The sequence below is a fragment of the Zonotrichia albicollis genome, chromosome 2 (genome assembly GCF_047830755.1).
Source record: "Zonotrichia albicollis isolate bZonAlb1 chromosome 2, bZonAlb1.hap1, whole genome shotgun sequence".
In the NCBI taxonomy this organism is placed as follows: Eukaryota; Metazoa; Chordata; class Aves; order Passeriformes; family Passerellidae; genus Zonotrichia; species Zonotrichia albicollis.
Genome location: NC_133820.1, coordinates 42,213,506 through 42,236,454, shown reverse-complemented (window position 1 = coordinate 42,236,454; position 22,949 = coordinate 42,213,506). Strand labels below are relative to the sequence as shown.

The 22,949-nt window shown below is 38.5% G+C and overlaps 1 protein-coding gene across 1 annotated transcript in view; it reads left to right on the top strand.

The window, feature by feature from the left end:
• The window catches only part of TULP3 (TUB like protein 3), a 32,880-nt gene that overhangs the window by 3,268 nt on the left and 6,663 nt on the right, over window positions 1–22,949 (top strand). The window contains exons 2-8 of the mRNA XM_005494543.4: window positions 10,005–10,056; window positions 14,799–14,961; window positions 17,386–17,562; window positions 19,600–19,730; window positions 21,518–21,715; window positions 22,227–22,339; window positions 22,713–22,827. Of these exons, the coding sequence (XP_005494600.2) occupies window positions 10,005–10,056; window positions 14,799–14,961; window positions 17,386–17,562; window positions 19,600–19,730; window positions 21,518–21,715; window positions 22,227–22,339; window positions 22,713–22,827 (949 nt within the window). The remainder of the gene's footprint in view (window positions 1–10,004; window positions 10,057–14,798; window positions 14,962–17,385; window positions 17,563–19,599; window positions 19,731–21,517; window positions 21,716–22,226; window positions 22,340–22,712; window positions 22,828–22,949) is intronic.

Here is a 22,949-nt window from a genome sequence, read left to right as displayed (position 1 = left end):
GTTGAACCTTGTTTGAATTCTCTCTTTAATTTCTAGTTAGCTCTTTCCCCATCTCTTACCAGCTAGAATTTAGGTTACTGGTGACCCATTTTTTTTTAATAGAGAGCCATTACTTTTCTCTTCTGCTTTTTTTTTTTTTTTTTTTTTTAATCATGGTGTGGCTTTTATAGAAGGCAAAAATGTGCTGACTTAACATAATTATGGCTTTGTATGTGTGAAAACTTTCTGCAACCAGACTTGCACTGGGATGGCTCCAGACTCTTGTTTTGTTGCTGAGGCAGAGCTGAGTGATCTCCAAAATAAAACTGTGTTGTAATTGGGTCATGGGATGAATTCTCTTCTAAGTGGATTTGCTGATATGACTGGAGATGTTGCCTTGGACCACTGCAAGAACATTTACACCAACTCTTCGTGCTCTTTAAAACACACTCTGTGGGATGTTTGAACTCTTAAACTGCCTGTGTTCTTGCTATAGGAATCTGGGTGCTTCTACATTTCTTTCTGACTTTGCATTCTTTTGTGATATCTGAGGCAAAAAGAGGAAGAACTAAAATCTAGCAGTGTTATCTTGCCAAGTCACCTAGTTTGAGATCAAAATGACATTTCACTGTTTCTGTCTCTTTAATGGCTTTCCCTTTCAAGTTTTCTAAAATAAAAAAAAAAAAATCTGGACCGGGAATAAAGGTCAGTTCTAGAGTGTCAGTTCAGAAAATTTCATATTCTTTCCCCTATTTTTAGTTTGAAATACTATTACACAAGTACAATTCATCTTGTCAAGTGTGATGCACTTGTTTTTAGGGAACTTTGGGTTTTGTTACCTGGTCTGGGTTAAGCACAGCACGTGCTATTTAACTGCTGCCTTTGTTGCTAGGAGAGAATAATGGCTGCTCTACATTTCACTGGCTTCCTCTTGTAATGAGGTACCACGTCATCAAAAGTCACAGGCAAGGTTTAATAATTCACAAACAGAAGATCACAAGAAACAGAATTCCAACCCCCTGGCGATCTTGCTTTCCTCTTTCCTTAGGAAGATGTGTTTCTATAAGTGAAATGACTGTGAGGATTTGAAAGATGTAGTTGAGAGGACTTTAATTAGAAAGGTGAAGTTCTGTTTGTGGAATAAATTTCTCTTTTTTTTTTTCCTTAGCAGAAACCTAAGTTTCATTAGGTTCGACTGAATTAACCTGAAGCATAGTGCTCTGCATTTGTAGTGGTGGTTAGGAGCTGAAAACTCCTGAGTCATGGAGTCACCAGCTGAACTCTTGGAGGAATATGCCTGACAGAAGGTTCCTTGTTTCCCTTTTCTTGTAAGAATTATAATAAAAACCCCGTTGAAACCCCTTCTTTGGCTACACACTTAAAATGTAAGTTTATGTGCTTATTCTGACGATTGTGTTTTTTGTGCCACCCTCCCAGCATTATGATGGCTTTGATGGTTAATGGCTTGTGTGGAATTCTGGCTTCTCTTGGCCTTCCTTCCAGGAGAAGAGTACTACTTCTGCTTTAGGTTTGCAGAAATGAATTTATTTGGGACTTGTGGCTAAGGAAAACAAGAATCTCCTTTCTGTTCCCCCTATGAAGTATAGCAGAGAATGACACGGGCTTTTGTTTGCACTCTTTATAGTCCAAATAGAAGTCATACTAACTTCTGTCCAGAGAGTGCTGATTCATTTTCCTTGCTCTGCTCCTTTGTTCCAAGTAAGAGGAGCTAATCTTTGGTACTTGATAAGTCACTTTTTGCATGGTGTGTAAAACACTAAGCAATGCAGTAGTCAAAATAGTTCTGTGCTCAATATGTAACCTTTTCATCATGCTTTTATTCCTGTTGCATTTTCTTGCAGCAACCTGTATTTTTTTAATGTCATCTAGTTTGTTCTCTCACATTTGGGATTTAAACTTGTAACCTCTAGAACCCAACCAGACAATCACAGAGGATGGAAGATGATCTGGAGCAACCCTGCTGCTTAAGCAGGGTTAGCTGGAGCAGATTGCACAGAATGATGTCCAGTTGGGTTTTGAATATTTCCAAAGATGGAGACTAAATCTTCCTGAGCAACCTGTTCCAACATTTGCCCACTTTGTCTGGAAAATTTTTTCTTGATATTGGGTAGAATTTCATGTACTTTAGTTTGTGTCCATTGCCTCTTGTCCTGTCATTAGGCACTGCTGGCTTTATTTGCTTTACATCCTTCCATCAAGTTATTTCTACACATGGATAAGTTACCTCCTGAGTCTTCACTTCTCCAGGCCCAGTTCTCTCAGCCTCACCTCATGTAAACCACTTTGGTCCCTTGAGCACCTTTGTGCCCTTTGCTGGTTATGTCCATCTCTTGCTCCCAGGAGCCCAGAACTGGATGCAGCATCTTGTGTGTGGCTCCAGCAGCAGAGGGGCGGTGTCACTCCCTCCTGCTGGCAGTGCTTTCCCTAATGCAGCCCAGGATGCTTTGCCTTGAGAGAGTGAATTGCTGGCTCGTGATAAACTTGTCCACCTAAACAATATTCTTCAGTTTCTGAAAAACTAATCTCAACAAACAGCAAAAGCTTCATTCTTTGTTTAACCATAATTCAGCTTTTCTCCTATAGTACTTTCATTTCTAGTATTCTGTTACTTTACCTTTTTGGGGGTGTGTTTGTGTTGGTGTGTAATAGTGCAGAGAATATTCCACTGCACTTCTGACACGATAATTTTATACTGGGGTTTTGTGCTTCCACAGATACCATTTTGAAACTGAAGGCAGGTGTGATCTTTGAGTGGTCATTTTACTCTGCCTGCACAGTTTCATTTTTACCTTACAAGATCACTGGAACAAGTACTGTAAAGAAAGCAGAAACTTGTGTCTCCTGTACTGATAAATCCTTTTTCTCCATTGACCTGGCTGTGGTAGTCAGTCCTAAACTGCATCATTATTTGCCTAGTTAAATTTGGCATGTGAACAGTCACCCCAAAATTGAGGCAAGTATGGAAAATTTAGTGCTGCAAGGATAAGCTTGCATCAAATTCATGCCTTTAGTGGGTTTAGCCAACAAAAATAATTATTAACCTGTTAATATTTTATAGCAAATAATGTTTGTAGCATGTACTCCTCAGATTAATTTTTGCTTGAATTCCTTTCTTCAGCACAGTATTCCTGTTGCTATGAGTTGTCAGGGCAGCTGTTTTGCCACAATATAGGTGAAACATATCCATATTCATATAGATACATGCAAAGAATATACATATATTCTTCAGAGCACCAGCCTTTTCAGGTTTGGTTTGTTTTGGGGTTTGTTATTTTTTTGTTGTTGTTATTTTTTTGGAAGAGGGTGTTTAGTGGGGAAGGCAGATAGTGAGTGTTTTGTTTTGGTTGTTTTTGACATGCTTCTGATCTGTGTGGCTTTAAAGAAAAACACCTGATAATTTCACATTAAAATTCTATTTTTAAGCCTGCAGGTAGGTAGAGGCAGAAGTTTTAAAGGATTAGCTAGCTATTTTGTTTCTTTAGGATGTTTTTAAGTTGTAAATTGTTCTTTAAGTTATAAATTGTTCAGATAGTTGGTACAAGTTATTGGCAGGATTTTGTAGTGGATTCAGGTATATTTTGAAATGAAGTAGAACATGCAGATCTCAGTGCTTGTCTCTAGTTGCTCCCTTAATCCACACTGATCCGGCAGTTGAGTTTATTGTTCTTATTAGTTTATTTTATACTTATTTTCAAATATTCAGAGATAAATCTTATTCAGTCTGTATTATGTAGGACAGAATTTCTATACTAAAGCAAATCCAAGACAGTTATTTATTTACTCATTCAGAATTGCTTCCAAAACTAGGTGTTCACTCTTTCTGTCATTGTTCTCATAATATATTCAGTAGGTGAAAAACTTTTCAAACAAATTTTGTGAACCCTTTCTCAAAACAGTATTCTATTTATATTCTTGTTTTTGAGGTGCAGAGGGATCAAAGGTCAGACTGATTTTACTGATTTCTGTAAAAAAGGGAGATGCACTAAACTTGCCTTTATTGAAGTATCACCTGCTTAAAAATAATGTAATGAAGATGCAACTTCAGCAGTGTCACTTAGAAAGAAGTGTGGCATTTTATGGCTGATTTGCAGCAGATGAGTTTACTTTGGAAGACTTACTGCTTATTAATTATGAATGAAAGAATATCATGTGTTTACCAAAAAACCCCCACTCTCTTGCCTTGGGGAAGGCAGAAAAATTTGGTAACCTTCACTCTTGTGGATGGTATGCTATGCATTTTCCCAAAAATGTGCAGTTACAGCTGTGTCAGAACTCCACCCTTTTGTGGATTGGAAGGTGCACTACAGATAAATTTTGTTCCTCAGTTTCCAGAGACAATATTGCAATTTTTGTTTGTAAGCAATCTTTTGAAAGATAAGAATCCTTCTTCAAGTAATGTTTTTTTCTACAGCTTCTGTTTTCTTTCATAGCTGTAGTTCAGATGAGAATAATCCCCAGGAAAGTTTATTGGAGGGTTAAGAGTCAAAATACTTTCACACCAGCTGACTCAACATTTCTTACTGAAGTTTCTTTTACTTGCACTTCTACAGCTAAAAATAAAATGCAGTGATGAAGATGTGGGCCACAAGCCACATTCTTCTCATCCCCTGATTTTTAAGTTCTGGGAGTATTGCTCAGAGACATAACTGCTGCTACCACATTAATAAACTGTCCTGCAAAGGAAAGAGAAATTACATGAGCTTTGTAAGACTTTTGATGGAAGCAGTCCTGTGTAGAGTGAGAAATGGAACATAAGATATTGGGAAAGTGGGAAGATTTGTGGATTAAAATGGTGTTATTGTGCCTTGGAGCTCCTTTAAAAGGAGTAATGGAAACAACTGAAAATTTAAGGATCTTGACTATTAATATATAGGTTCATATTCCTACTGGTATCTAAAGATTGTGTTTATTGAAAGGATTTCTATGTCAGATTGATACAAAATATCAAGCTTGTTTGTAACAAGACCCAGTAAACCTAAGATCCAGCTCACTCCAAAATGATCTGGAAGTTTCTGCTGGACACTTTCCCTGAATCTCTCTGCCGAACTATGGACTATTCCCTAGAGCTGTGCACAAATAGGTAATAATTCCTCAGCTTTTCTCACCAAGGATTGAGTGCAGGTACAGTGCTGATAGGTGCTGCAAAAATACTTAGGACAAAACAAGCTGTGTTTCCTTCTCTTGGGTCAGATTTTCATTTAAGGTTGGAGTGGGGTTTGCTTCTATCAGCTAGTCTGACCTTCCTCCTAAAAGAGGCAGCCAACGTTACTTTATTCTTAACTAAACCTTTAACTTGAACTGCAGGATAGATTTAGCTCACTGAGAAGCCCTTTAATCTGCAAGTCTTTGCTGCACTATTTGTTTAGGAGGAAAAACTGAGTACAGTATTTCTTTAGTGGAATATGAGAAATATACATTTTGTTGAATGCAGGGAAAGCTATAATGGTGTTTTCCTTGGTTTAACATATTTCAAATCTTCCCAGTAAGTTCTCAGCCGTGTAGAACATTTTGTCTCTACAGGGTGCTCTTTCCTGTTGCTTTTCTCTGCTCATTGCCTCTCATTGACAACTGCAGCCAGTCAATTCCTTTCAAAACTAGTCCATTATCCATGACAAAGACAACTCTTTTTTTTCTTTTTTTTTTTTTGCCTCTTTTTAACTTAACAGTCATATATAAAAGGGGATTAATTGAAATAACCTGAAAGAAGAATGCTTGACTCTCCCATCTGGGATAACTACACCTGAAATAGGAGGTAAACCATAGCCTTCGACAACAGCAACTTCTAACATAACAATATTCAAGCTTGATAAAACCTGTTGTTTTCTATTGTTTGTTTCCACAGCTCCATGAGTTATCCTAATGGTTAATTAGTCACAGTGTTAAATAAAAAACTTATTTGCAACCTGAATTCGTTTAGCTTCAGTTATTTATGTCTGGATTTTATTGTCTTCTCTCTCATCAGTGTCATGTGTAACCTCAAATCCATGGAATACAGTGGAGTGTATTGAATTTCTCTTGAATAAACTGTAGGATGCATTGAACTCTTACTAAGAGGTGCACTTTCCAGTCCTTGGTCAATTTGTTCAGCTTTCTGCTGAACTCACTTTAATTCTTCAGTCCTTTCTTATGTGGACCTTGGGCCGAATGGAAGAACATTTTCAGGCTGGTGGATTGCTTTTATTTTCTACATTCTGCTTTGATACCAGGATTTTTCATTGTTCTCAGAGTTGGATTATGCTGTATGTTTGTGTTTGGCTGATTCAATGGTAATTATTGCCAAGTGCTTAGAACATAAGTATTTTGGTTGTGGGTTTTTTTTTTTCAAGTACAGCATACTCAGGAACACAGACAAGCTGCAATGAAAACAAGAGTGTTACCTCTGCTTATCCACAGTTTGTAATGCCAGAATTTCAGTGTTATTGAAAAATATGTCCATTCTGAAAGAACTGCCAATAGATGTAGTGTTCCTTTTTTACAGAAAGGAAAATCAATCACACAAAAGGAAGCTTCAGTTGCATACGTGAATATCGGTTAAATAATTTGTGAGTTTTTCTTCATTGTGGTTGTTTGCTATTCTGGAAATGGTTAGGAAAGACCAAATTGATTTATAATAAATTTGTTGCATGTTCCTATTGCAACACTTTGATTTCTGATTATGAAATGAAAACCAGGCTGATTCTGATTTTAGTAGGAATTTGAGATGCTACCAATTAAAATAAAACTTTTTGCTCCCTGTTAATCTGTGTCAAATCTGTGAACACCTTTGCATCTTGCCATCTTCTTCCATGTTTTATTAAATATTAAGTTGTTTCCCACTCTCATTTTTATTCTGTATCCTGCACTATCATTAATGTTTCCTTGTATGTTCTGTTCTGTGTAATCTTTCCTTTCTCTGTGGCACATGTCTGTTACCTGTCATGCAGCTTCAGTAGGATTGCAGGTGGATTCTGGTAAATGTAGCAGTGGTGTCTGTGGCAGGGTCTCATGTAGGCTGCTGTGCTGCAGTGGTTGGGGTGAGGACATTGACACAGACCACTTGAAAATTTTCAGTTTTTATTTATCAAGGGTAAATGGGCAACTGGTTTGGTGGTCAGGATTTTTTCCCCTGTTTCTAACTGTGGTGTTGTAGCTATGGAAATGCTGCTTATTTTTCTTTTACCTGATGGATATTTAATTTTTCTTCTGGCACATAAACCCTTCAAACAGAAAAGCAAAGGGCACAGTGCTTTGGTGTGGGCATGTCTGACAGAGCACTGATCTGTGTTGTCAGCCCAGCTGAAGGAGAGTTCCTGCTTGAAGCCTGCAGCTGGATTAGCACACCACTTAGATTCCTTAGTGGTGAGCTGTGGGAGTGACTCTGGCACAGCGTTTTCCTGTTAAAGTTTGTAATAACACCAACTGCTGTGGGGGGATAGAAAAAGGTTTAAAGTGGGAATTTCTATTTTGACTGGTTATTATGTTTTCATAATGATGAGTTCTAGAAGAAAAGTTGCAGGAGCAGTATAAAAAAATAGTGTGAAAGGGGTGTTTTAAAGCTAGTATTTATAGTGCTACATTGCTCATGACTTTATTTTGCTGCTTGTGTGAAACCTTAAAATCATGACTTTATTTTAATGCTTGTGTGAAACCTTGCACTTTAAAATGGTTACTTTCATTTTGTTTTGCCTGCAATCTTGGTCTGTGTTTTATAGTAAATTGTAAGAAAACACTTTGTTATTTTTTTCCTTTATCAAGCTCTGTGACCTGTTAGAATCTTTATGTTCAAGCATCAGTTAAGGAGCCAGAGTTGAGGCACTGTGTAGTCTGTGTTGTGCTCCTGTTACATAATGTAGCTTCATTTCAGTCTAGGTAGAAAATAATTTAACATACAAAGTAAATAATTTGTCCTGAAGATTTCACAGGGCATGTGAGTCCTGCTATTTCAGAGCTTTGTCATTTTCCAGGTAGAAAGGAAACCTTGTAAACTTATTTCCTAAAGTGGTAGTGTTTATTTCTTCTGATTTTTTTAAAGAAGAGACTCAAATTGCTCGGGGATACATTTTCTGCTAGGAAAAGAAACAAAACCACAGATAGCAGCTTGTACCTACCCAGGACACCTCTGTGTCCATCAGAAGGTGTCTGTAAGTCTGCTCTTGATCACAGGTAGTAGTTTGCTTTATAACAAACTCTCAACTGCAGTTAGCAAATGTCATCAAGTTCTGAAATCAGGAGGTGTATAAGAAGAAAAGGACTCTTCCCTCTCCCTTTTGTTTTTGGTTTTTTTTGTCATGAATATTTTAAGTAGAACTTCCAGTTGTTTTTCAGACTTTGCTAAAGATGTCCTGTTCCATCGTCTATGCTATAAATAATAAGCCTTATAAATAATGTCACCTTTCACACTGCAGTTTTGTGTGATAACTGTTGTGTATTGTGCTGTACTGAGTAGATGTGCTTCTGCTTGTTTCTTTCTTAAGTTGTGGCTATTTTCAAGTGAAGGTGACTGTACTTCTGTAAGTGTTGCTTTGGGGATACACAGTTCTCCATCCCTATTCAAGAAAGACACAAATTTTTCCAGGCCCTCCGTTCCCTTAGAATCCAAGACACTGTGTATTACAGGTCCATGTGAGGAGTAACATCAGTTTTTAGAAACAAAATGTTTTCAAGGACTTAGACCTGTTGTGTGATACTTCAAATTCATAGGGAAAAAAGTATAGAAATAAGGAAAACTCTGGATTAAAAAAGCAATGGCAGTCTTAACTTGCTTTAAAACACTACTGGTTGGAAAATCAGTATCAACTCTAGAGTATACAAGTTGTTCTATATGATGTGTGTGTACAGAACTCTTTTTCTGCATCTTTCAATCTTCCAGAGCAGGGTCTGTGTTTACTGGGGTAGTTTGTCTTTAAGGACCTTTGATTTGTCATCTGCTTGCCTGAAGTTGAGTCAAATGTGGTTTGTTAGGGGTTAAGGGGACTCAGGCTTTTCTTCTCTCCTTAGCTCTGGGTGCTGTAATCCAATTTCCATGACATGTGTTTTGCAGAAACCCCAGCTCTGCTGTCTCTGTATCTCTGGTTTTCCTTGTTGTTAGGGTTATATTCAGCACTGGCTGCCAGCTTGTGACTTCACATCATTGGACATTTATGGATACCTAGACCAGACAGAGAATTTCCTGTTTAAATTGAAATTGTGGCTTGCCCTGCTTCTCTGCATGCTGTTAATAAAATATATAATGTTTTTCTGTTTCCCACATTAAGTACCTTCTTCCTGATGCTTTCTTACTTCCAGAGAAGTCTTTGTCAAAACTGTTTTGAAAGAAAGAGCACAACTGTGGTCAGCAGAGTATGTGCTTAATAGTCAATTAACATTTCCCCTTTGTGGGGTTAACTGCTTTAAATTGCATTTTATGGAATAATTCACTATCATACAAAAGGAAATAGGAAGTCTATATGGAACACAACTTGGAACAAAAAATCAGAGTTATCTATAAAATACTGAAATAGGGAAACTAATTCCTGAAGGTAAAAAAATAATTATGTCAGATGTTGCAAACATAGATTGTCTCAGGTATTAACTGTAGTTAACTGAACATCTGGCAGGAAGAGAAAATGATGTAGGTTTGACTCCAAGACAAAACTGAATTTATTTGGAATTGGGTATCCAGTGAAGGAGCAGGGACATTACTGAATTGATCTGAACTGTGTTAAGCCTTCAGGTGTAAACTGTCTCCTAGCCCCAACTCAACAGAGGTTTGTAATCCATCTACCAGTAATGAAGCCTTTGGTGCTTTCAAAATCTTTTCAGAAAGGTTTAGTAAGGGGATTAAAACAGAGTTCAATCTTATTTATGGCAGAATTTGTTTTATTTTTAATACTTTGTGACTTGGTCTTCATGTGAGATGGCAGTAATATCTAATAGTCAGTTTTAAGTCTTGATGATGTAGTTGTTGTCTGAAAATATCCTATGTTCTTGTAATGTGAACTGTTTAATAGCAATAATTAATTCATTTGTTTATTTTGCTTTTCCAGCATCTTTGAGGATGAAAGAATGAAACTGCGACAGCTGAAACTGCAGAATCAGGTAAATTATAGTGCTGAAGCTGGTAAAGATAAATACAGAAAATCAAACAGCCCTCTAAAGACTTGAGAAATGGGGGTGAAGTGCTAAAAATGCTTGGTCTAATGAACTTCAAAGATTTTCATGGTTTTTGTTAGTTCAAGTGAACCTTGCTGTGGCTTGTAGATTTGGTGTGTTTGATTAATTTATTTTTCACGTGTTCTCTTATTTAATTGGGATTGAGTTACTAGAGAGCAGGAATAAATCAAAAGATGGGAAGACTGCAGGGAATTATCCATTTTAGGCATCAAAGGAATGGTTTCACTGACCTATAGAACAATCTCTTTAACACTGCTGTTGAAAAGGCTTTCCAGCCTCTTTTGACCTTTTTTTGTTTCCTACAATGAAAATATTTACAGCCAAGCATGGGTCAATTATCAGGATATTGGTCTCAGTTTCTGAAGTACCATATTCTTCAAAGCAATGAAGTATCCATCCTTAATATTCTTTGTCTGTGAAATTTCGAATGCTTGTAAATAGATTAGACAATGTGAGACTCATGATTCTCTAGCTGGTCATTTCACATGCACCACAGATCACAGTCTTGTATTAAACTCATCTTGTTTAAATTAAAGTATGGTTTTTAGGAAGGCACTTTCTCAGCTAGCATCTTTAAGTCCAGACACAACAGTCTTCAGGGAACTGTTGCAGTGGGTAATAATCCAATTTACCAGAACCTGGCCATTATTTGTAGTCTGAGTTTGCTAGGCTTTGACTTCAGGCACTGAATTTATTATCAACATTATTGGGTCTATATAGGCATTTATCTAAAACACTTCAGAGTCAAGAGGTAAAATTTATCTTTGGTCATATTTGTGGAAGCTACAGTAGTCCTTTATCTGTAGATTATCAAATGACACTTGTTTAAAAACAAACAATTTATTTAAAAATAGAATTAATTAAAATAAATTATAAAAGAGCATTTAGTGTCAAGTGGCATTTGGTAAGAAATTCCAAAGCTAAGGGTGGTCTGACTGCTTGGTGATGAACCTCAGGGTCTGGTTTAGTACTGGTCTTGGGTCTTGAGCTGGTAATAATCACTGTCTCCTCTTGCTGGGTACTGTGATTTGCTTAGTGTCAGGCCTTGCCATGGGGATGCATGGCTATTCCTCAAAAAAAGCCAGCTGGGCTGGGTGGGATTCCCTCAGAGCAGCTGTCAGTTGCACCATGAAGAAGTAAATTTAAATAGTTTGTTTCCTTTCGCAAATTTGTTTCCATCTTTCTTGGATTTGGTTGAGATTGCAATCATCTGCAAAAGAAACATCTAGAAAATGTCACTAAATATATTTTAACTCCTTGCCCTTTGCAAATGAGATTTGTTGAGAAGTGCTGACAAATCTTTAACTTAGAATTTTAGAATTAGGTTTTGGAAATTAATTTTCAAGTTTACTTTGACATGAATAGTACTGTGCCTTCTGAAGAAGCAAAAGTCAATAGATCACTACCAAATATGATGGACTCGCTGCTGGTTGTAGCTGATGCCTTGCTTAATTTGTCATAAACAATTATAGGAATTGAAATTTAAAAAATGCAAAATGTTTTAACCCAGCAGGATCATATATAGAATCTCTGGTCATAAAGAGAATCTGGAATAAGCCATAACAGAGACATGCCTGTCCATCCATCTTTATGATGGCTTTGGAAACCCTGTAATTGCAGGAAAATATTATTTATAATAGTGCATGACATCAAGTTCCATCTGTGGGCCAGCTCTGCCTGCCAGGATGCTTTTTTCTCCTGGACTACTGCCTTTTCCTTGAGGCAAGAGCGTGTGGTTGCTCAGGCAGTGCTTATTTCCTCATTAGCAGAAGATTTGAGTTTTCTCAGGCGCCTCAGCTGCGAGTGCAATGCTGCCATCTCCCCGTGCAGCGGGAGAGCGAAGCCTGCCGTGTTTCTGAGTGCACCCGGTGTGGTGCTCTGCTCTTGGCATGGAGTTTCACTGGTGCCACCATCACTGCCAGTGTCACTGCTGCCCCAGCATGAGCTAAGGGGCAGCTGGAAGAGGAGAGGGTGTTCCCTAGCCAGGATCCATCCTGCATGGCCTGCCAGGGTTAGGACTGTACCAACTAATAAGCAGCACAGGATTGCACCTTCAAGGCTGGAGTGCTTGGAACTTTCCTGTGTATCAGCTTCCTGCCATCTCAGCTGGAGAAAGGGAATACTAAACTGATTGTCTTAATAGTATGCTAGATATTCTCACGTGACTTCTTTGAAGTTCATTTGAACAGGAGCTGGTGGTTTGTGATCCTCTAGTCGTCCTACACTCTGATGTTATGGTTTTCTAAGGTGTTTCTGCAAGTATTTAATGCATGGAGCACACAAAATCAAAAACAAATAATGGTAGTTAGTGTTTGTTATTTATTTGATGGATTTTGCTTTCTGCTGTCCTGTTCATGAACTATCTACATTTTATGTAGCTATAGTAAATGGATTTTTACTGTAACACAGAGCTGGAGGAAAAGGCTAATTAGTAGACAAAATGAAACCAAATACTCGTTTCCTTTTCCTACTTCCTGAGTGGAATACAGCCGGGAATACATCGCACTGAAGGGCAGGCTGCTCTGCCACCGTATGGAGAGAAAATGAACTGCTGTTTGCTGTCCTGACAGTGGACTTGCACATATTTTTTCCATCTCAGTATGCAAAGTGGTAAAGAAAAGCCTTTAAAAAAATTAAGTTACTATCAAGTTTTGTCACTTTGGTTGTCCTGTGGTTCTTGCAAGAAAGAAAGATCAGTCACGTATACCAGCAGTAAACTGTTTTAATGTGAGCTGACCCTATTGGATTGGTGAGTTCAAGAAACCCTTTGATGTAGCACAGTGTATAAGAATAATAATTAAAATTTAGACTGGTGAGCAGTGAAATGTTTTAAAAAAAGGGTATCTAACAGAATAATCCACTAAATAACTCTTGAAACGACTATATCTGGTGTTGATCCCAAATTCAATTTTACATTCTAACAGTGGCTGTGTATTTTCTTATTTTCTTACTAGCTTGAGGTTGTGACTGTTTTGTGTTTTGCAGGTTTTTAGGGGGTTTGGGTTTTTTTTCCTTGCCTGTTTGTTTGCCAGGTAGAGAAGCCTTAACAACAATTTTACTCAAATCCTTATTCTGAGTATAATGTTTTGATTGTTGTTTTTCCTCTCTCCTTTAGAGAATTATAAACTATCACGACTTTTTTTACCTTTCATCAGCTTTAATTTTAAAAAGGAGCAAGCAACACAAACCAATGTAAATTCTTCTGAAAGGTCTGACTACCTTCCTAGAAAACACATCTGTATTTAACAATTTCTAAGAATTTTACTTTACTGCTTATTTTTCTTTTCTTATTCTAGACAAATGTTATAATTTCTTGGGAATTCTGTGTAATTTTTGCTCTGCAGGATAATCTTTGCAAATAATTCTGCAGTAGCAAACACTACCTGTACTGCAGTCCAGTCTTCAAAGGGTAATTCTGAGTTTAAATTTAAAAAAGTAATTTTGTTTCAAGGTATTTGTTTTTGTTTGTTTGTTTGTTGTATTTGACGTTTTGTATGTTTGGTTGTGGGTGGTTGGGTTTCGGGTTTTTTTTCTTTTAGATAAGTGAAAAAACCAGACAAAATAAAGAATCAAGGGCTGAGTTATATTGGAATTCCTCAGGGAGAGGTTGCCTGAGGAACAAAACTCACTTGAGATAAAAAGACTAATAGTAGAGGGAAAAATCAACAAGAGAAAAAGAATAACGGGAGAGAAAAGGGCTCCAAAAATGTCTGTGTCTCAGGTGGATTGTATTGTTGGTACTGATGAATTGTTTATCTGGTACTGCATCAAAACTAAAAATAATTTGATGGAGAAATGGTTTCTGTCATCAAAAACAATTTTCAGGGGTGTTCAGGTACCTAAGAAACAGCCATGGATAAACTGCATCTACTGTAAGGACCTTGCACGTTGTTTGCATAATGGTGCAGGATATTAGAATATGATTTTTCCTTCTTCATGCATCACCTTTGATTTAAGGACTAAGCAGGTCTGTCTAAAATGGCACCATGTTCCTTTTTGCCTTGATTTAAGTCTAGAAGTTGTTTCTGTTCTTGTTGATTAGGAAATCTTAAGTATCAAATGTATATGTATCTTGGAGAAATAATGTTTTCATTTTTAGCATTTGGACTTACCAGTCTTTCATTTCAGTCCTGAATGATATGGAAAAATTTTGCAAGGTAGATAAAATTTATTTTTAGTGGGTCATTCCTATTTTAATTACTGTTATTTGTCTCCCCACTTTAAGTCTTATCTCTCAGCATTGGTTTCTGGGAACTATTTGCTTTAAGTTTTCCCTATAAGGTGATAGCTTTTGAGATAAAAACCTTTTCCTTTGCAAGTCCTGGCTCTTTCATACTGGATTATGTATGACTGCTGAAATTGCCTGGTTTTGTTAAGGATTGCTGCAATTGAGACTGAGTGAAAGGATTTAACTGGTAGTCTCAAGACAGGTCAGAAAATAATAAGGAGGTGTCCATGTCAACCTCTCATGGAGAATCAAAGTCAGTATCTCACTCCAAAACCACTGTGATATCTGTGTGTTAGATTTTTGTAAGAGCTTGCAAGAATTCTTGAGATTTATTTGACATTCTGATCAGGGACATGTCCTTGCCAGTGGCTGAGGCGTGGATTCTGCCTCTCTAGATGTGGTTACTCATCTCTGTTTCCTGCTTTTCTTTATTCCACAGAGAGCCCTTCTAGAGAAGAAGCAGAGGAAGAAACGTCTCGATCCGTTGATGGTGCAGCCAAATCCTGAGGCCAAGCCACGCAGGTCAAAGCCCAAAGGGTGCGAGGAGCAGACTCCTTTAGTAGAAACTCCTACCCCTGTCCACAGTGATGTTGTTTTACATGGTAAATAATCAACCTGATTGCAACAGGCTTCTCCAAAATCCCAGTGCATGCATTATGTCACAGATGGGTGCTTACATTGCTGTGGTAGGGGTCAAGTGATAAGATTGATTACATACTTTTCTATATACAAAAGTTGAATTGTAGTACAGTGTGGTTGAGCAATACTAAACTGTGAAAGCAAGCAAAAACCTCACCTTGATTTTTGTGACAGCTGTAAATCTTCATGTACCCTTGAGTAATCTCCCGCTTGTTTTAGGCTAGAAGAACTGTAGAAATGGGCTGGCAACTTCTAAAAAGGTGGGGACATACAAATCAAAACTAAAAAAATCTTCTAAAGCTGTAAGATAAAGAAAATAATTCAGTAGTGACTGCTTGTACGGTGTTTCCTTGTGGTGTCATGGATACTTCACCTCAAGATTGCATATGACTGAATGATAAAGTGGAGAAAGCAAACAAAAAGTGTTGTGAACACTGTGTTAGGCTCTTGATGGTTTTTACCTCATCTGTTGTTTTTTGTGGGCTTCATTGAGACAACTGAAACATGACAGGTTATAGTGGTCCACAGTCACAAGCACAAAATGCTATCAGGGCCAAAGGCAATGACTTAGTGGTCTCAAAACATTGCAGTAGAATAGTGACCATTATTTTAGGAGTGAAAAGAAATGCAGTAGTGAGAGCCTGAGGACTCCTATGTCACAAGGAGATGAAAAGAGCAGCAATGAAATCCTTACAATCCATTGGAAGTGTCAGGAAGTTGTTTATGAGAGCCAGGATCCCATCAGCCTATCAAGAAAGTTATGGGAAACATTCTAAGGCTTTGAGATGTGTGCTATTGCAGGGTGTTATAATACAAGCCTTGTATTGATAGCAAATTAATATGCGCAGTAGAATTTTAAACCTCCAAACAAGGGGTGTTACCTGGTTTGAAGATCACAGTTAGAACTATGTTATCCCTTCTCTCTTGTATATTTTTCTTGTTCTTGTTCAAAATATTCTTTGAATATTTTTTCTTGTTCTCCAGATGCCTTTCAAGATCATAGGATGGGAAGGAAAGTGGTGGTATTTGTGATAGCATTTATATGCCTAAAATCAGTAAAATCAGGTGTAAGAAAGCTTCTGTTAAAAGGCACTTTCAAGTCAAGAAGAGAATGAGAGATAAGATAGGTATAACTTTTAAGGTAGAAGTCTTCAGTAAGACTCAAATGAAAACTTAACTGCTCATTCACTGCCTTTCATAGTTCTGAGGCTTCCTCAGTGCAAGCAAGTCCTGGTAAGATGTGATAGCAGCAGTAAGCATGTCAGAAATACAATGCCTAGATAAAGCAGTAGTAGTGGGAAACAAGAAATCCAAAGCTGGAACTACACTTAGGCATTGTGTGCTACATATTAGGTGTTATGCCAGACTCTGACACCAAGATGCCCCCACCAAGTGTGGTGCACAGCTGTGTTGTATGATTTAAACATGAAAATTTCATTCTAACAAAAAGATAGAGGTTTTTTTATGTCTATGGCTGTAGATACTTTTATCAAATTGATTTGTGGTGTTCACTGTAGAGTACTCACTGGCATAAGAGCAAACAAACAACGTGAAGGAAAAGAAAATAAGGGAGATATCTGTAAATAAATTGAAAACTGTCTATTGGAATATGTATCCCAATATAACCAGTTAGATGGTGCCCAGGCCAGTTCTGACCTTCGCTGCTGGGCCACAGGCAGCTCTGCGGTGTTTTACCTCAAAGATACCTTGGCTGGCGGCAGAGTGCAGCGGGGCACAAGACAGGACTCCGTTCTCCTCAGGGGAGAGCTTCTGGCAATGGTGAAGAAAAGAAGGGAGCGGATTCTGCTAGAAGGTAGCCAGATGTTTATTCCATGAGCACAGATATGTCTGCACTGGGCTACTGCTGATAACAGAATAAAGGCCGCATGGTCTCATTCACATTTTAAGCTCAGGACAGGGGAAGGGGAGGGGACAGGTGAGTCACCAACCAGGTGAAGGGGCAGGGTCTCCAGGTACTAGGGTCACCTATCACACGACGCCTTGCTGGTATGTTAGCCTGATTGACAGGGCACACTCAGCGAGGGGCGAGGGGGAAGGGAGAAGGTAAAACAGGATATTGCAACACACCACAACAACTGTCAATGTGCATGACAAGTACAACTTGTTTTAATTGCTTAAGCCTTTGTAAAAAGGTAAATAAAATCACTATATTTAAATAGGGAGAAACTGATATGTATAAAGTAATAGGCAGTCTGTACCAGAGTCAGGCCTGATTCCTCCTTTCTGAAAAAAAATGAACAAGTATATTTAATACTTTAAAGAGATGCTAGAGGAAGGGAAGATGAAAAGAGCCACCATCCTGGGGTACATCTTTGGCCATAAAAAAAAAATAGGCTTTGGAATTTTTGTTTCATTTGGTCCTGCAGGCATTGATGGACCAGCTGCTTTCCTGAAATCAGAAGTTCAGGATTTGGGGACCAATCTCCAAACTCTGTCTGTTGGATCTACCAAATCAGAAGACAATGCAGATAAGGAAAATGATGGAGAGGCTGTAACAGACACAGCAAGCAAGGCAGATCTGCAAGAAATATTACAGAAAAGAGGTAAGAGTTAATAATGGGTAAATCTCTTTTTTGGGGCTCTTCTATAACTTTATTTCAGTGGCATTAAAAAATGAGGAATCATGAAACAAATATTTGTAGGATATCACTTTTAAAAGAGCTACTAGATTCTATAGCATGTGGAAGTGCAGTGCTGCAGTTCCTTTTCCTGATATTATTTTAACCATACCAATTATATTTTAAGGGTTTCTTAATGTGCTGTATTCTGGTCTTTGCAAGGAAATTGCTGACAAAATGCTATACCACGTTTTGCTAAAGTTTGGAGTGTTTTTATTGCAGATAGGTTATATCTTGATAAGGTGCTTGAATATTTTCACAACAGCAAGACCCTTCAGTAAATGCCATGATTTAACTCTTTAGGAGACTAACAGGAAAGGTGTTTTTTTCTGAGTCACAGGCTGTCACAGTCAATAGTTTTTGAGTTATATATTCAGTAATGATATCCCATTGAGTAATTTCCTAGTGGAGTGTCAAGCTCTGTCTGCCAAGTATCTTAAGTTGCTGCCAGTACTACAGGAAACCTTTTTTTGTTGCATGCAGTCTAAGCACTTTGCAGTAAAATAATGGCTAGTGTTTAATTTAGTATACAGCTTGTTTTTATTTTGCAGACCTTGTCTCCCAGAATGTTTCCCGTACACTGCAGGTATTGAGGTGCTGTCACATTCAGAGATATTGTCATCCAGTTTTCAGATGGCACAGCTGCTTACTTACAGATAGCAACATTACACAAGAGTTGGAAAAGGAAAGAGGAGAGAATATCCAGTAACTTCAGGGGAAATTAGTGGAGGTAGAATATAAACAGTGAATTTTGAAATTGGCTGGAGTACCAGGGTCAACGCCTTTCCTCTTCCCAAGCGTCCCTTGGGAAGTTTACTGACAGGTTGTTAAGACTGGATTTTTCTGTTTTATCTGAGACTTCCAGCAATGCCCCTTTGCAATGCCATGTCAGAGCATTGTTACAATATATGTTCTCAGAAAATGATTCAGTTAAGCAGGTTGTCTGTGTGTAATGCTTTAGATACATTTCCTTTCTACAGTCAAATCAAAGAAAAGAATCACAGAACAAAATCTTGGATGCACACAATCAGTTTGGTTGGAAAAGACTTTTGAGGTCATTGAGTCCAACCTATGACCTAACACCACTTTGTCACCTAGACAGTGGCACTAAGTGCCACATCCAGTCTCTCCTTAAATGCCTCCAGGGACAGTGACTCCACCACCTCCCAGCTCTTTCCAACTCCCAGTCACCCTTTCTGTGAAGAACTTCTTCCTAATGACCAATTGATGTTGCAGTTCCAAGTGGAAGGACACACCAAATAGTGATGTGTACAGAACCTCTTCATAAATGTCTTTAAGAAAAGTTATTTTAGTAATATACCCACAGTCATCTCTACAGCACTGTGCTTAGGTTAAGATTAAATAAGTCCTGAAACTTCTCAGTTTGCACTTCAGTTTCAGAAATCAAGTAATTATTAGTATTTATGAATCTGATCAATGTAAGAACAGGAGGGGCTCTTACTGAAAAATTGACATACCCTGTTTCAGGGACAAGACAGAGGGAAAGTGGTAAAGGATGTAAACTGTACAGAGTCCAATTTATGGGATAGGTGTCAGCATATTGATCTGGATTTCCTTTTATTGTTGTTGCTCTTAAGACATGGAGGGCTTTTCTGCATGAACATATGCAAAGTAAGTTCAATGACAACATAAACTAAACAATATGTTATGTCATGGAATATGAAGTAAAATCCGTATTAATAAAGGCCTGACAGCTGCTTAATCATCTGCACAGTGACTGCTGCAAAATATCAGTAGGAATTAAATTGCAAGGCTTAGGAAGAGATACAGCACATGAAGAAAATCAGCAGTTGAAACAGAAATTAGGAATAATCAATTGAAAAAGCAGAAATTAAGACTGTGAATAGGTATTCAAGAGTCATACATGAATTAGTGATGCCATGAATTCGTGACGCCTACTTTCAGAGATTACATGCTTAAATCCATGCTGTATTCTGACAGGAATTTCAGGCAGTTTGAATTTTGATGAGGAGGACACAGAAGAGGAGGAAGCTAGTAAGAGACCAGTATCTCATTCACCAAACCCTGAATCTGAGAGGCCTAGTTCTGCATCCAGCGAGAAGTCTTTTGCAGTAAGTGTCTTGAAATCGATTTCTGATAAGCACTGGACATGTTCCTGATTTTAGTGATAACCCCTGGTGCACTGGGTTAAAATACAGTAGCTGCAAGTACAGTAGCCAGCAATATTATTCCCTGAAAGCAGAGTAAGGTCAAGATTGTCAGGCTCTCTGACTGAAGGGACACTGAGTTAAACATAAAGACTTAGCAATCATCAGAGGAACAATTGTGGGTGGAGGATCCTAGGGAGCCTAATCAGAGAATATGGGAACACAGTGAGTCAGCACTATCACCCCTAAAGGAGACAGACTGGGCCTTTGTCTCTGCAAAATTCACCAAAGTGACTCAGAAGCTCTGAAATGCCATGCAAACATAGGAGGGATTTCTTCCTGAGAGTTTGTGGCATTTATTGTGGGATGCAAAGAGAAACAGAATTTTGGAATGGAACAGAGAATACTGGGATTGGACAAATGTCATATATAGGATGTTTGGGGGAAGAAACTTAAGAGGGAAAAGAAGAGTATCAAGGTGGATCAGGGAGTAATAAACATGGGAAGACAGGGATTAAAGGGGGTAAAAAGCATCAGATATGTGTAAACAACTGCAGAACAGTATGATTGTCTGCTCAAGTCTTGTGCCTTGATTACTTCAGCATGTCCCACTCTTTTCTGTAACTCTACTTCTAACTATTTCTTGTGTGAATGTGTTTGTATGTGTGTGTGTGTGTGATATAGATACATGCATACATACATATGTTGGCAAATTATGTGCTGGACTAGCCAGTGAGTTGGAAGAGACCAGCATCAGGAAGACACAGGGTCTGAGATAGCTCAGATCAGATAAAGACCACAGTGTTTGACCATGGATGCTGGACACCCTTCAAAGTCCATGGTGTGGGAGATGCACCTGAGTGTATTTGTGAGGTGACTGTGTATATGATGCCCTGCACTAGCAGTGCAAGAGGTCTGGGTATCAGCTTCTTGGGAGATTGGGCTGTGGGTGCAAAGTGCTGGAGATACAGATGCTGGAATGGGGAAAGGGGTGAGACCCCCCAGTGCATTTCAAATCTGTGTATGTGTATCTGTGCTATTCACTCAGGTTTCTTACTGGCTATAGCTGGAAATGGGGATAAAACTGCAACTTCATCTTGAAGGCCCAGATAAAAGAGGAATCTCTTGGGTGCTGCAGTTCATAGGATTCAGCTACCTCTAAGAGAAAATTACTTTTATGACCTGTACCAGATTTCCATTAGAATTTAAATTCCTTTGATTATTCTGTGTGTCCTGACTATACACGTTGTTCTAAGGCTCTTCCAACATTTAGTTGATGTGGTTCCACCAGCAGCTGACTCGCTTTCTGCTACTGTTCTGAATGAACATAATCTCAGCACTCATTTCAGTCACAAAATCCCAGCCTGTCTTACTGCAGCATCCATCAGTCCTGCTTTATCCTACTCTTTTATTTTCCACAGCATTTGAAGTTCTAAAAGCAAAGAGGTTCTTTGTGCTTTGTGTAGAATATTTACAGCATCTCATCCTATTTCTCCCTTTCTAGCAAATCACTCATGTCTGCTTAATGGGTACTTTTTTTCTTTTCCCCTTGGAGACCTAGTCTTTCCTCAGAGTAAAACCTTCAGCTGCTTTCTTCTGAGGAAATAGAGGTGGTATCTTGTTTAACCTTCCTTTCCTCAGTATCTTCTGGAGACATGATGTCTTATGTTTCAAAAAAGCACAATTTTCTTGTGGAATACCAGAGTCTGTGGTCTGATATTAATTTGCTAATATGATGCTTCTTCCCATAGGAAACAGGTGCTTCCTGTAGTCCATCCCCTCAGGCAGATGCACAGCTGGGAGAAGTAGAGAACTTGGAGGATTTTGCATTGCGCCCTGCACCCCGTGGAATTAGTGTCAAGTGTCGAATCACTAGAGATAAAAAGGGAATGGACCGGGGACTCTTCCCTACTTACTACATGCACCTGGAAAGGGATGACAACAAAAAGGTATTGGAAGCAGTACACATTATCTTGGCTATTGTACTCCTAGCAAAAAATGTGTTTGGTGCAAGGGAGAGCTTTGGATAAGAAACCTGTAGTGGAGGACAGCCATCATGCAGATGTAAACAGCATATGTTTGGCCAAGGCACTAAGGACAGAATTAGCATGTAATTAGCATTGTATTGTGGTTTAAAAGCCATAATACAGTGAAAGATGAATTTGAAAAAGAATAAAAATGTTCAATGTTAAAAAAGAGCAGGGAGACTGAACTGCTCCAGAAGAAAAGGAGGGAAGACTAGAAAGGACAGGTGCATTAAATCTGGACTGCTGAGTGAGCTGATGGAGAGAGAGGATTTCAGGCTGGGCACTTTGGAAGAGAACAAAATTGTGGAGACGGTAATACTAAAACAGAACAAAAAAGGGAGTGCATACAGGAAATGGAGAGATAACAATTTGGATAGCAATGCCTCTGTGTTCTTACAAAGCACCAGTCTTGATCAAAGTTTTGTTTTTCCAGACATTCCTTCTTGCAGGGAGAAAAAGAAAGAAGAGCAAAACATCCAATTACCTCATATCAGTTGATCCAACTGATTTATCTCGGAAAGGGGAAAGTTTCATTGGAAAACTCAGGTGAGCATCACAGATGAAAACTACAGACAGTTGAGATAGGATTTTAATTCAGTTGTGGTTATGACTGGCAATCTGGTTTATATTCAAAGAGCATGAACCTGCATTGTTCTGCTTCATGTAATCTGTATTCACTTGGGTTGGCAGCCTTCTTCAGCATTGCCATTCACTCTGGTAACTGAGAGAAGGAATTGTTTAGATGCTTCTCCAGGATAGGTTACAGGCTCACATAGGCATGTCACAGAAGCTCCTTACTGAGCTGGCAGCAGAAAGATTCAGATGGCAGATGTGTGTTTTTGCTGTGTTGTACAAATACTTTTGACAAAAGTTTCTACTGATGCCTCTCTTTCTGTGTTTTTCCATAACTTGACATTAGGTCAAACCTCATGGGAACCAAATTTACAGTCTATGACCATGGTGTTAACCCAGTCAAGGCACAAAGTCTAGTGGAAAAGGCTCATACAAGACAGGAGCTCGCAGCTATTTGTTATGTAAGTACTGCCTCTCCCTTTTGCCCCTTTCTTTGTGCCTGGTTACCGAGGAAACACAGCTTGCAAAATTGTGCTGCTGCCAGCCTCCCCCACTTAACTTTGGAACCAAGTGACCAATTTCA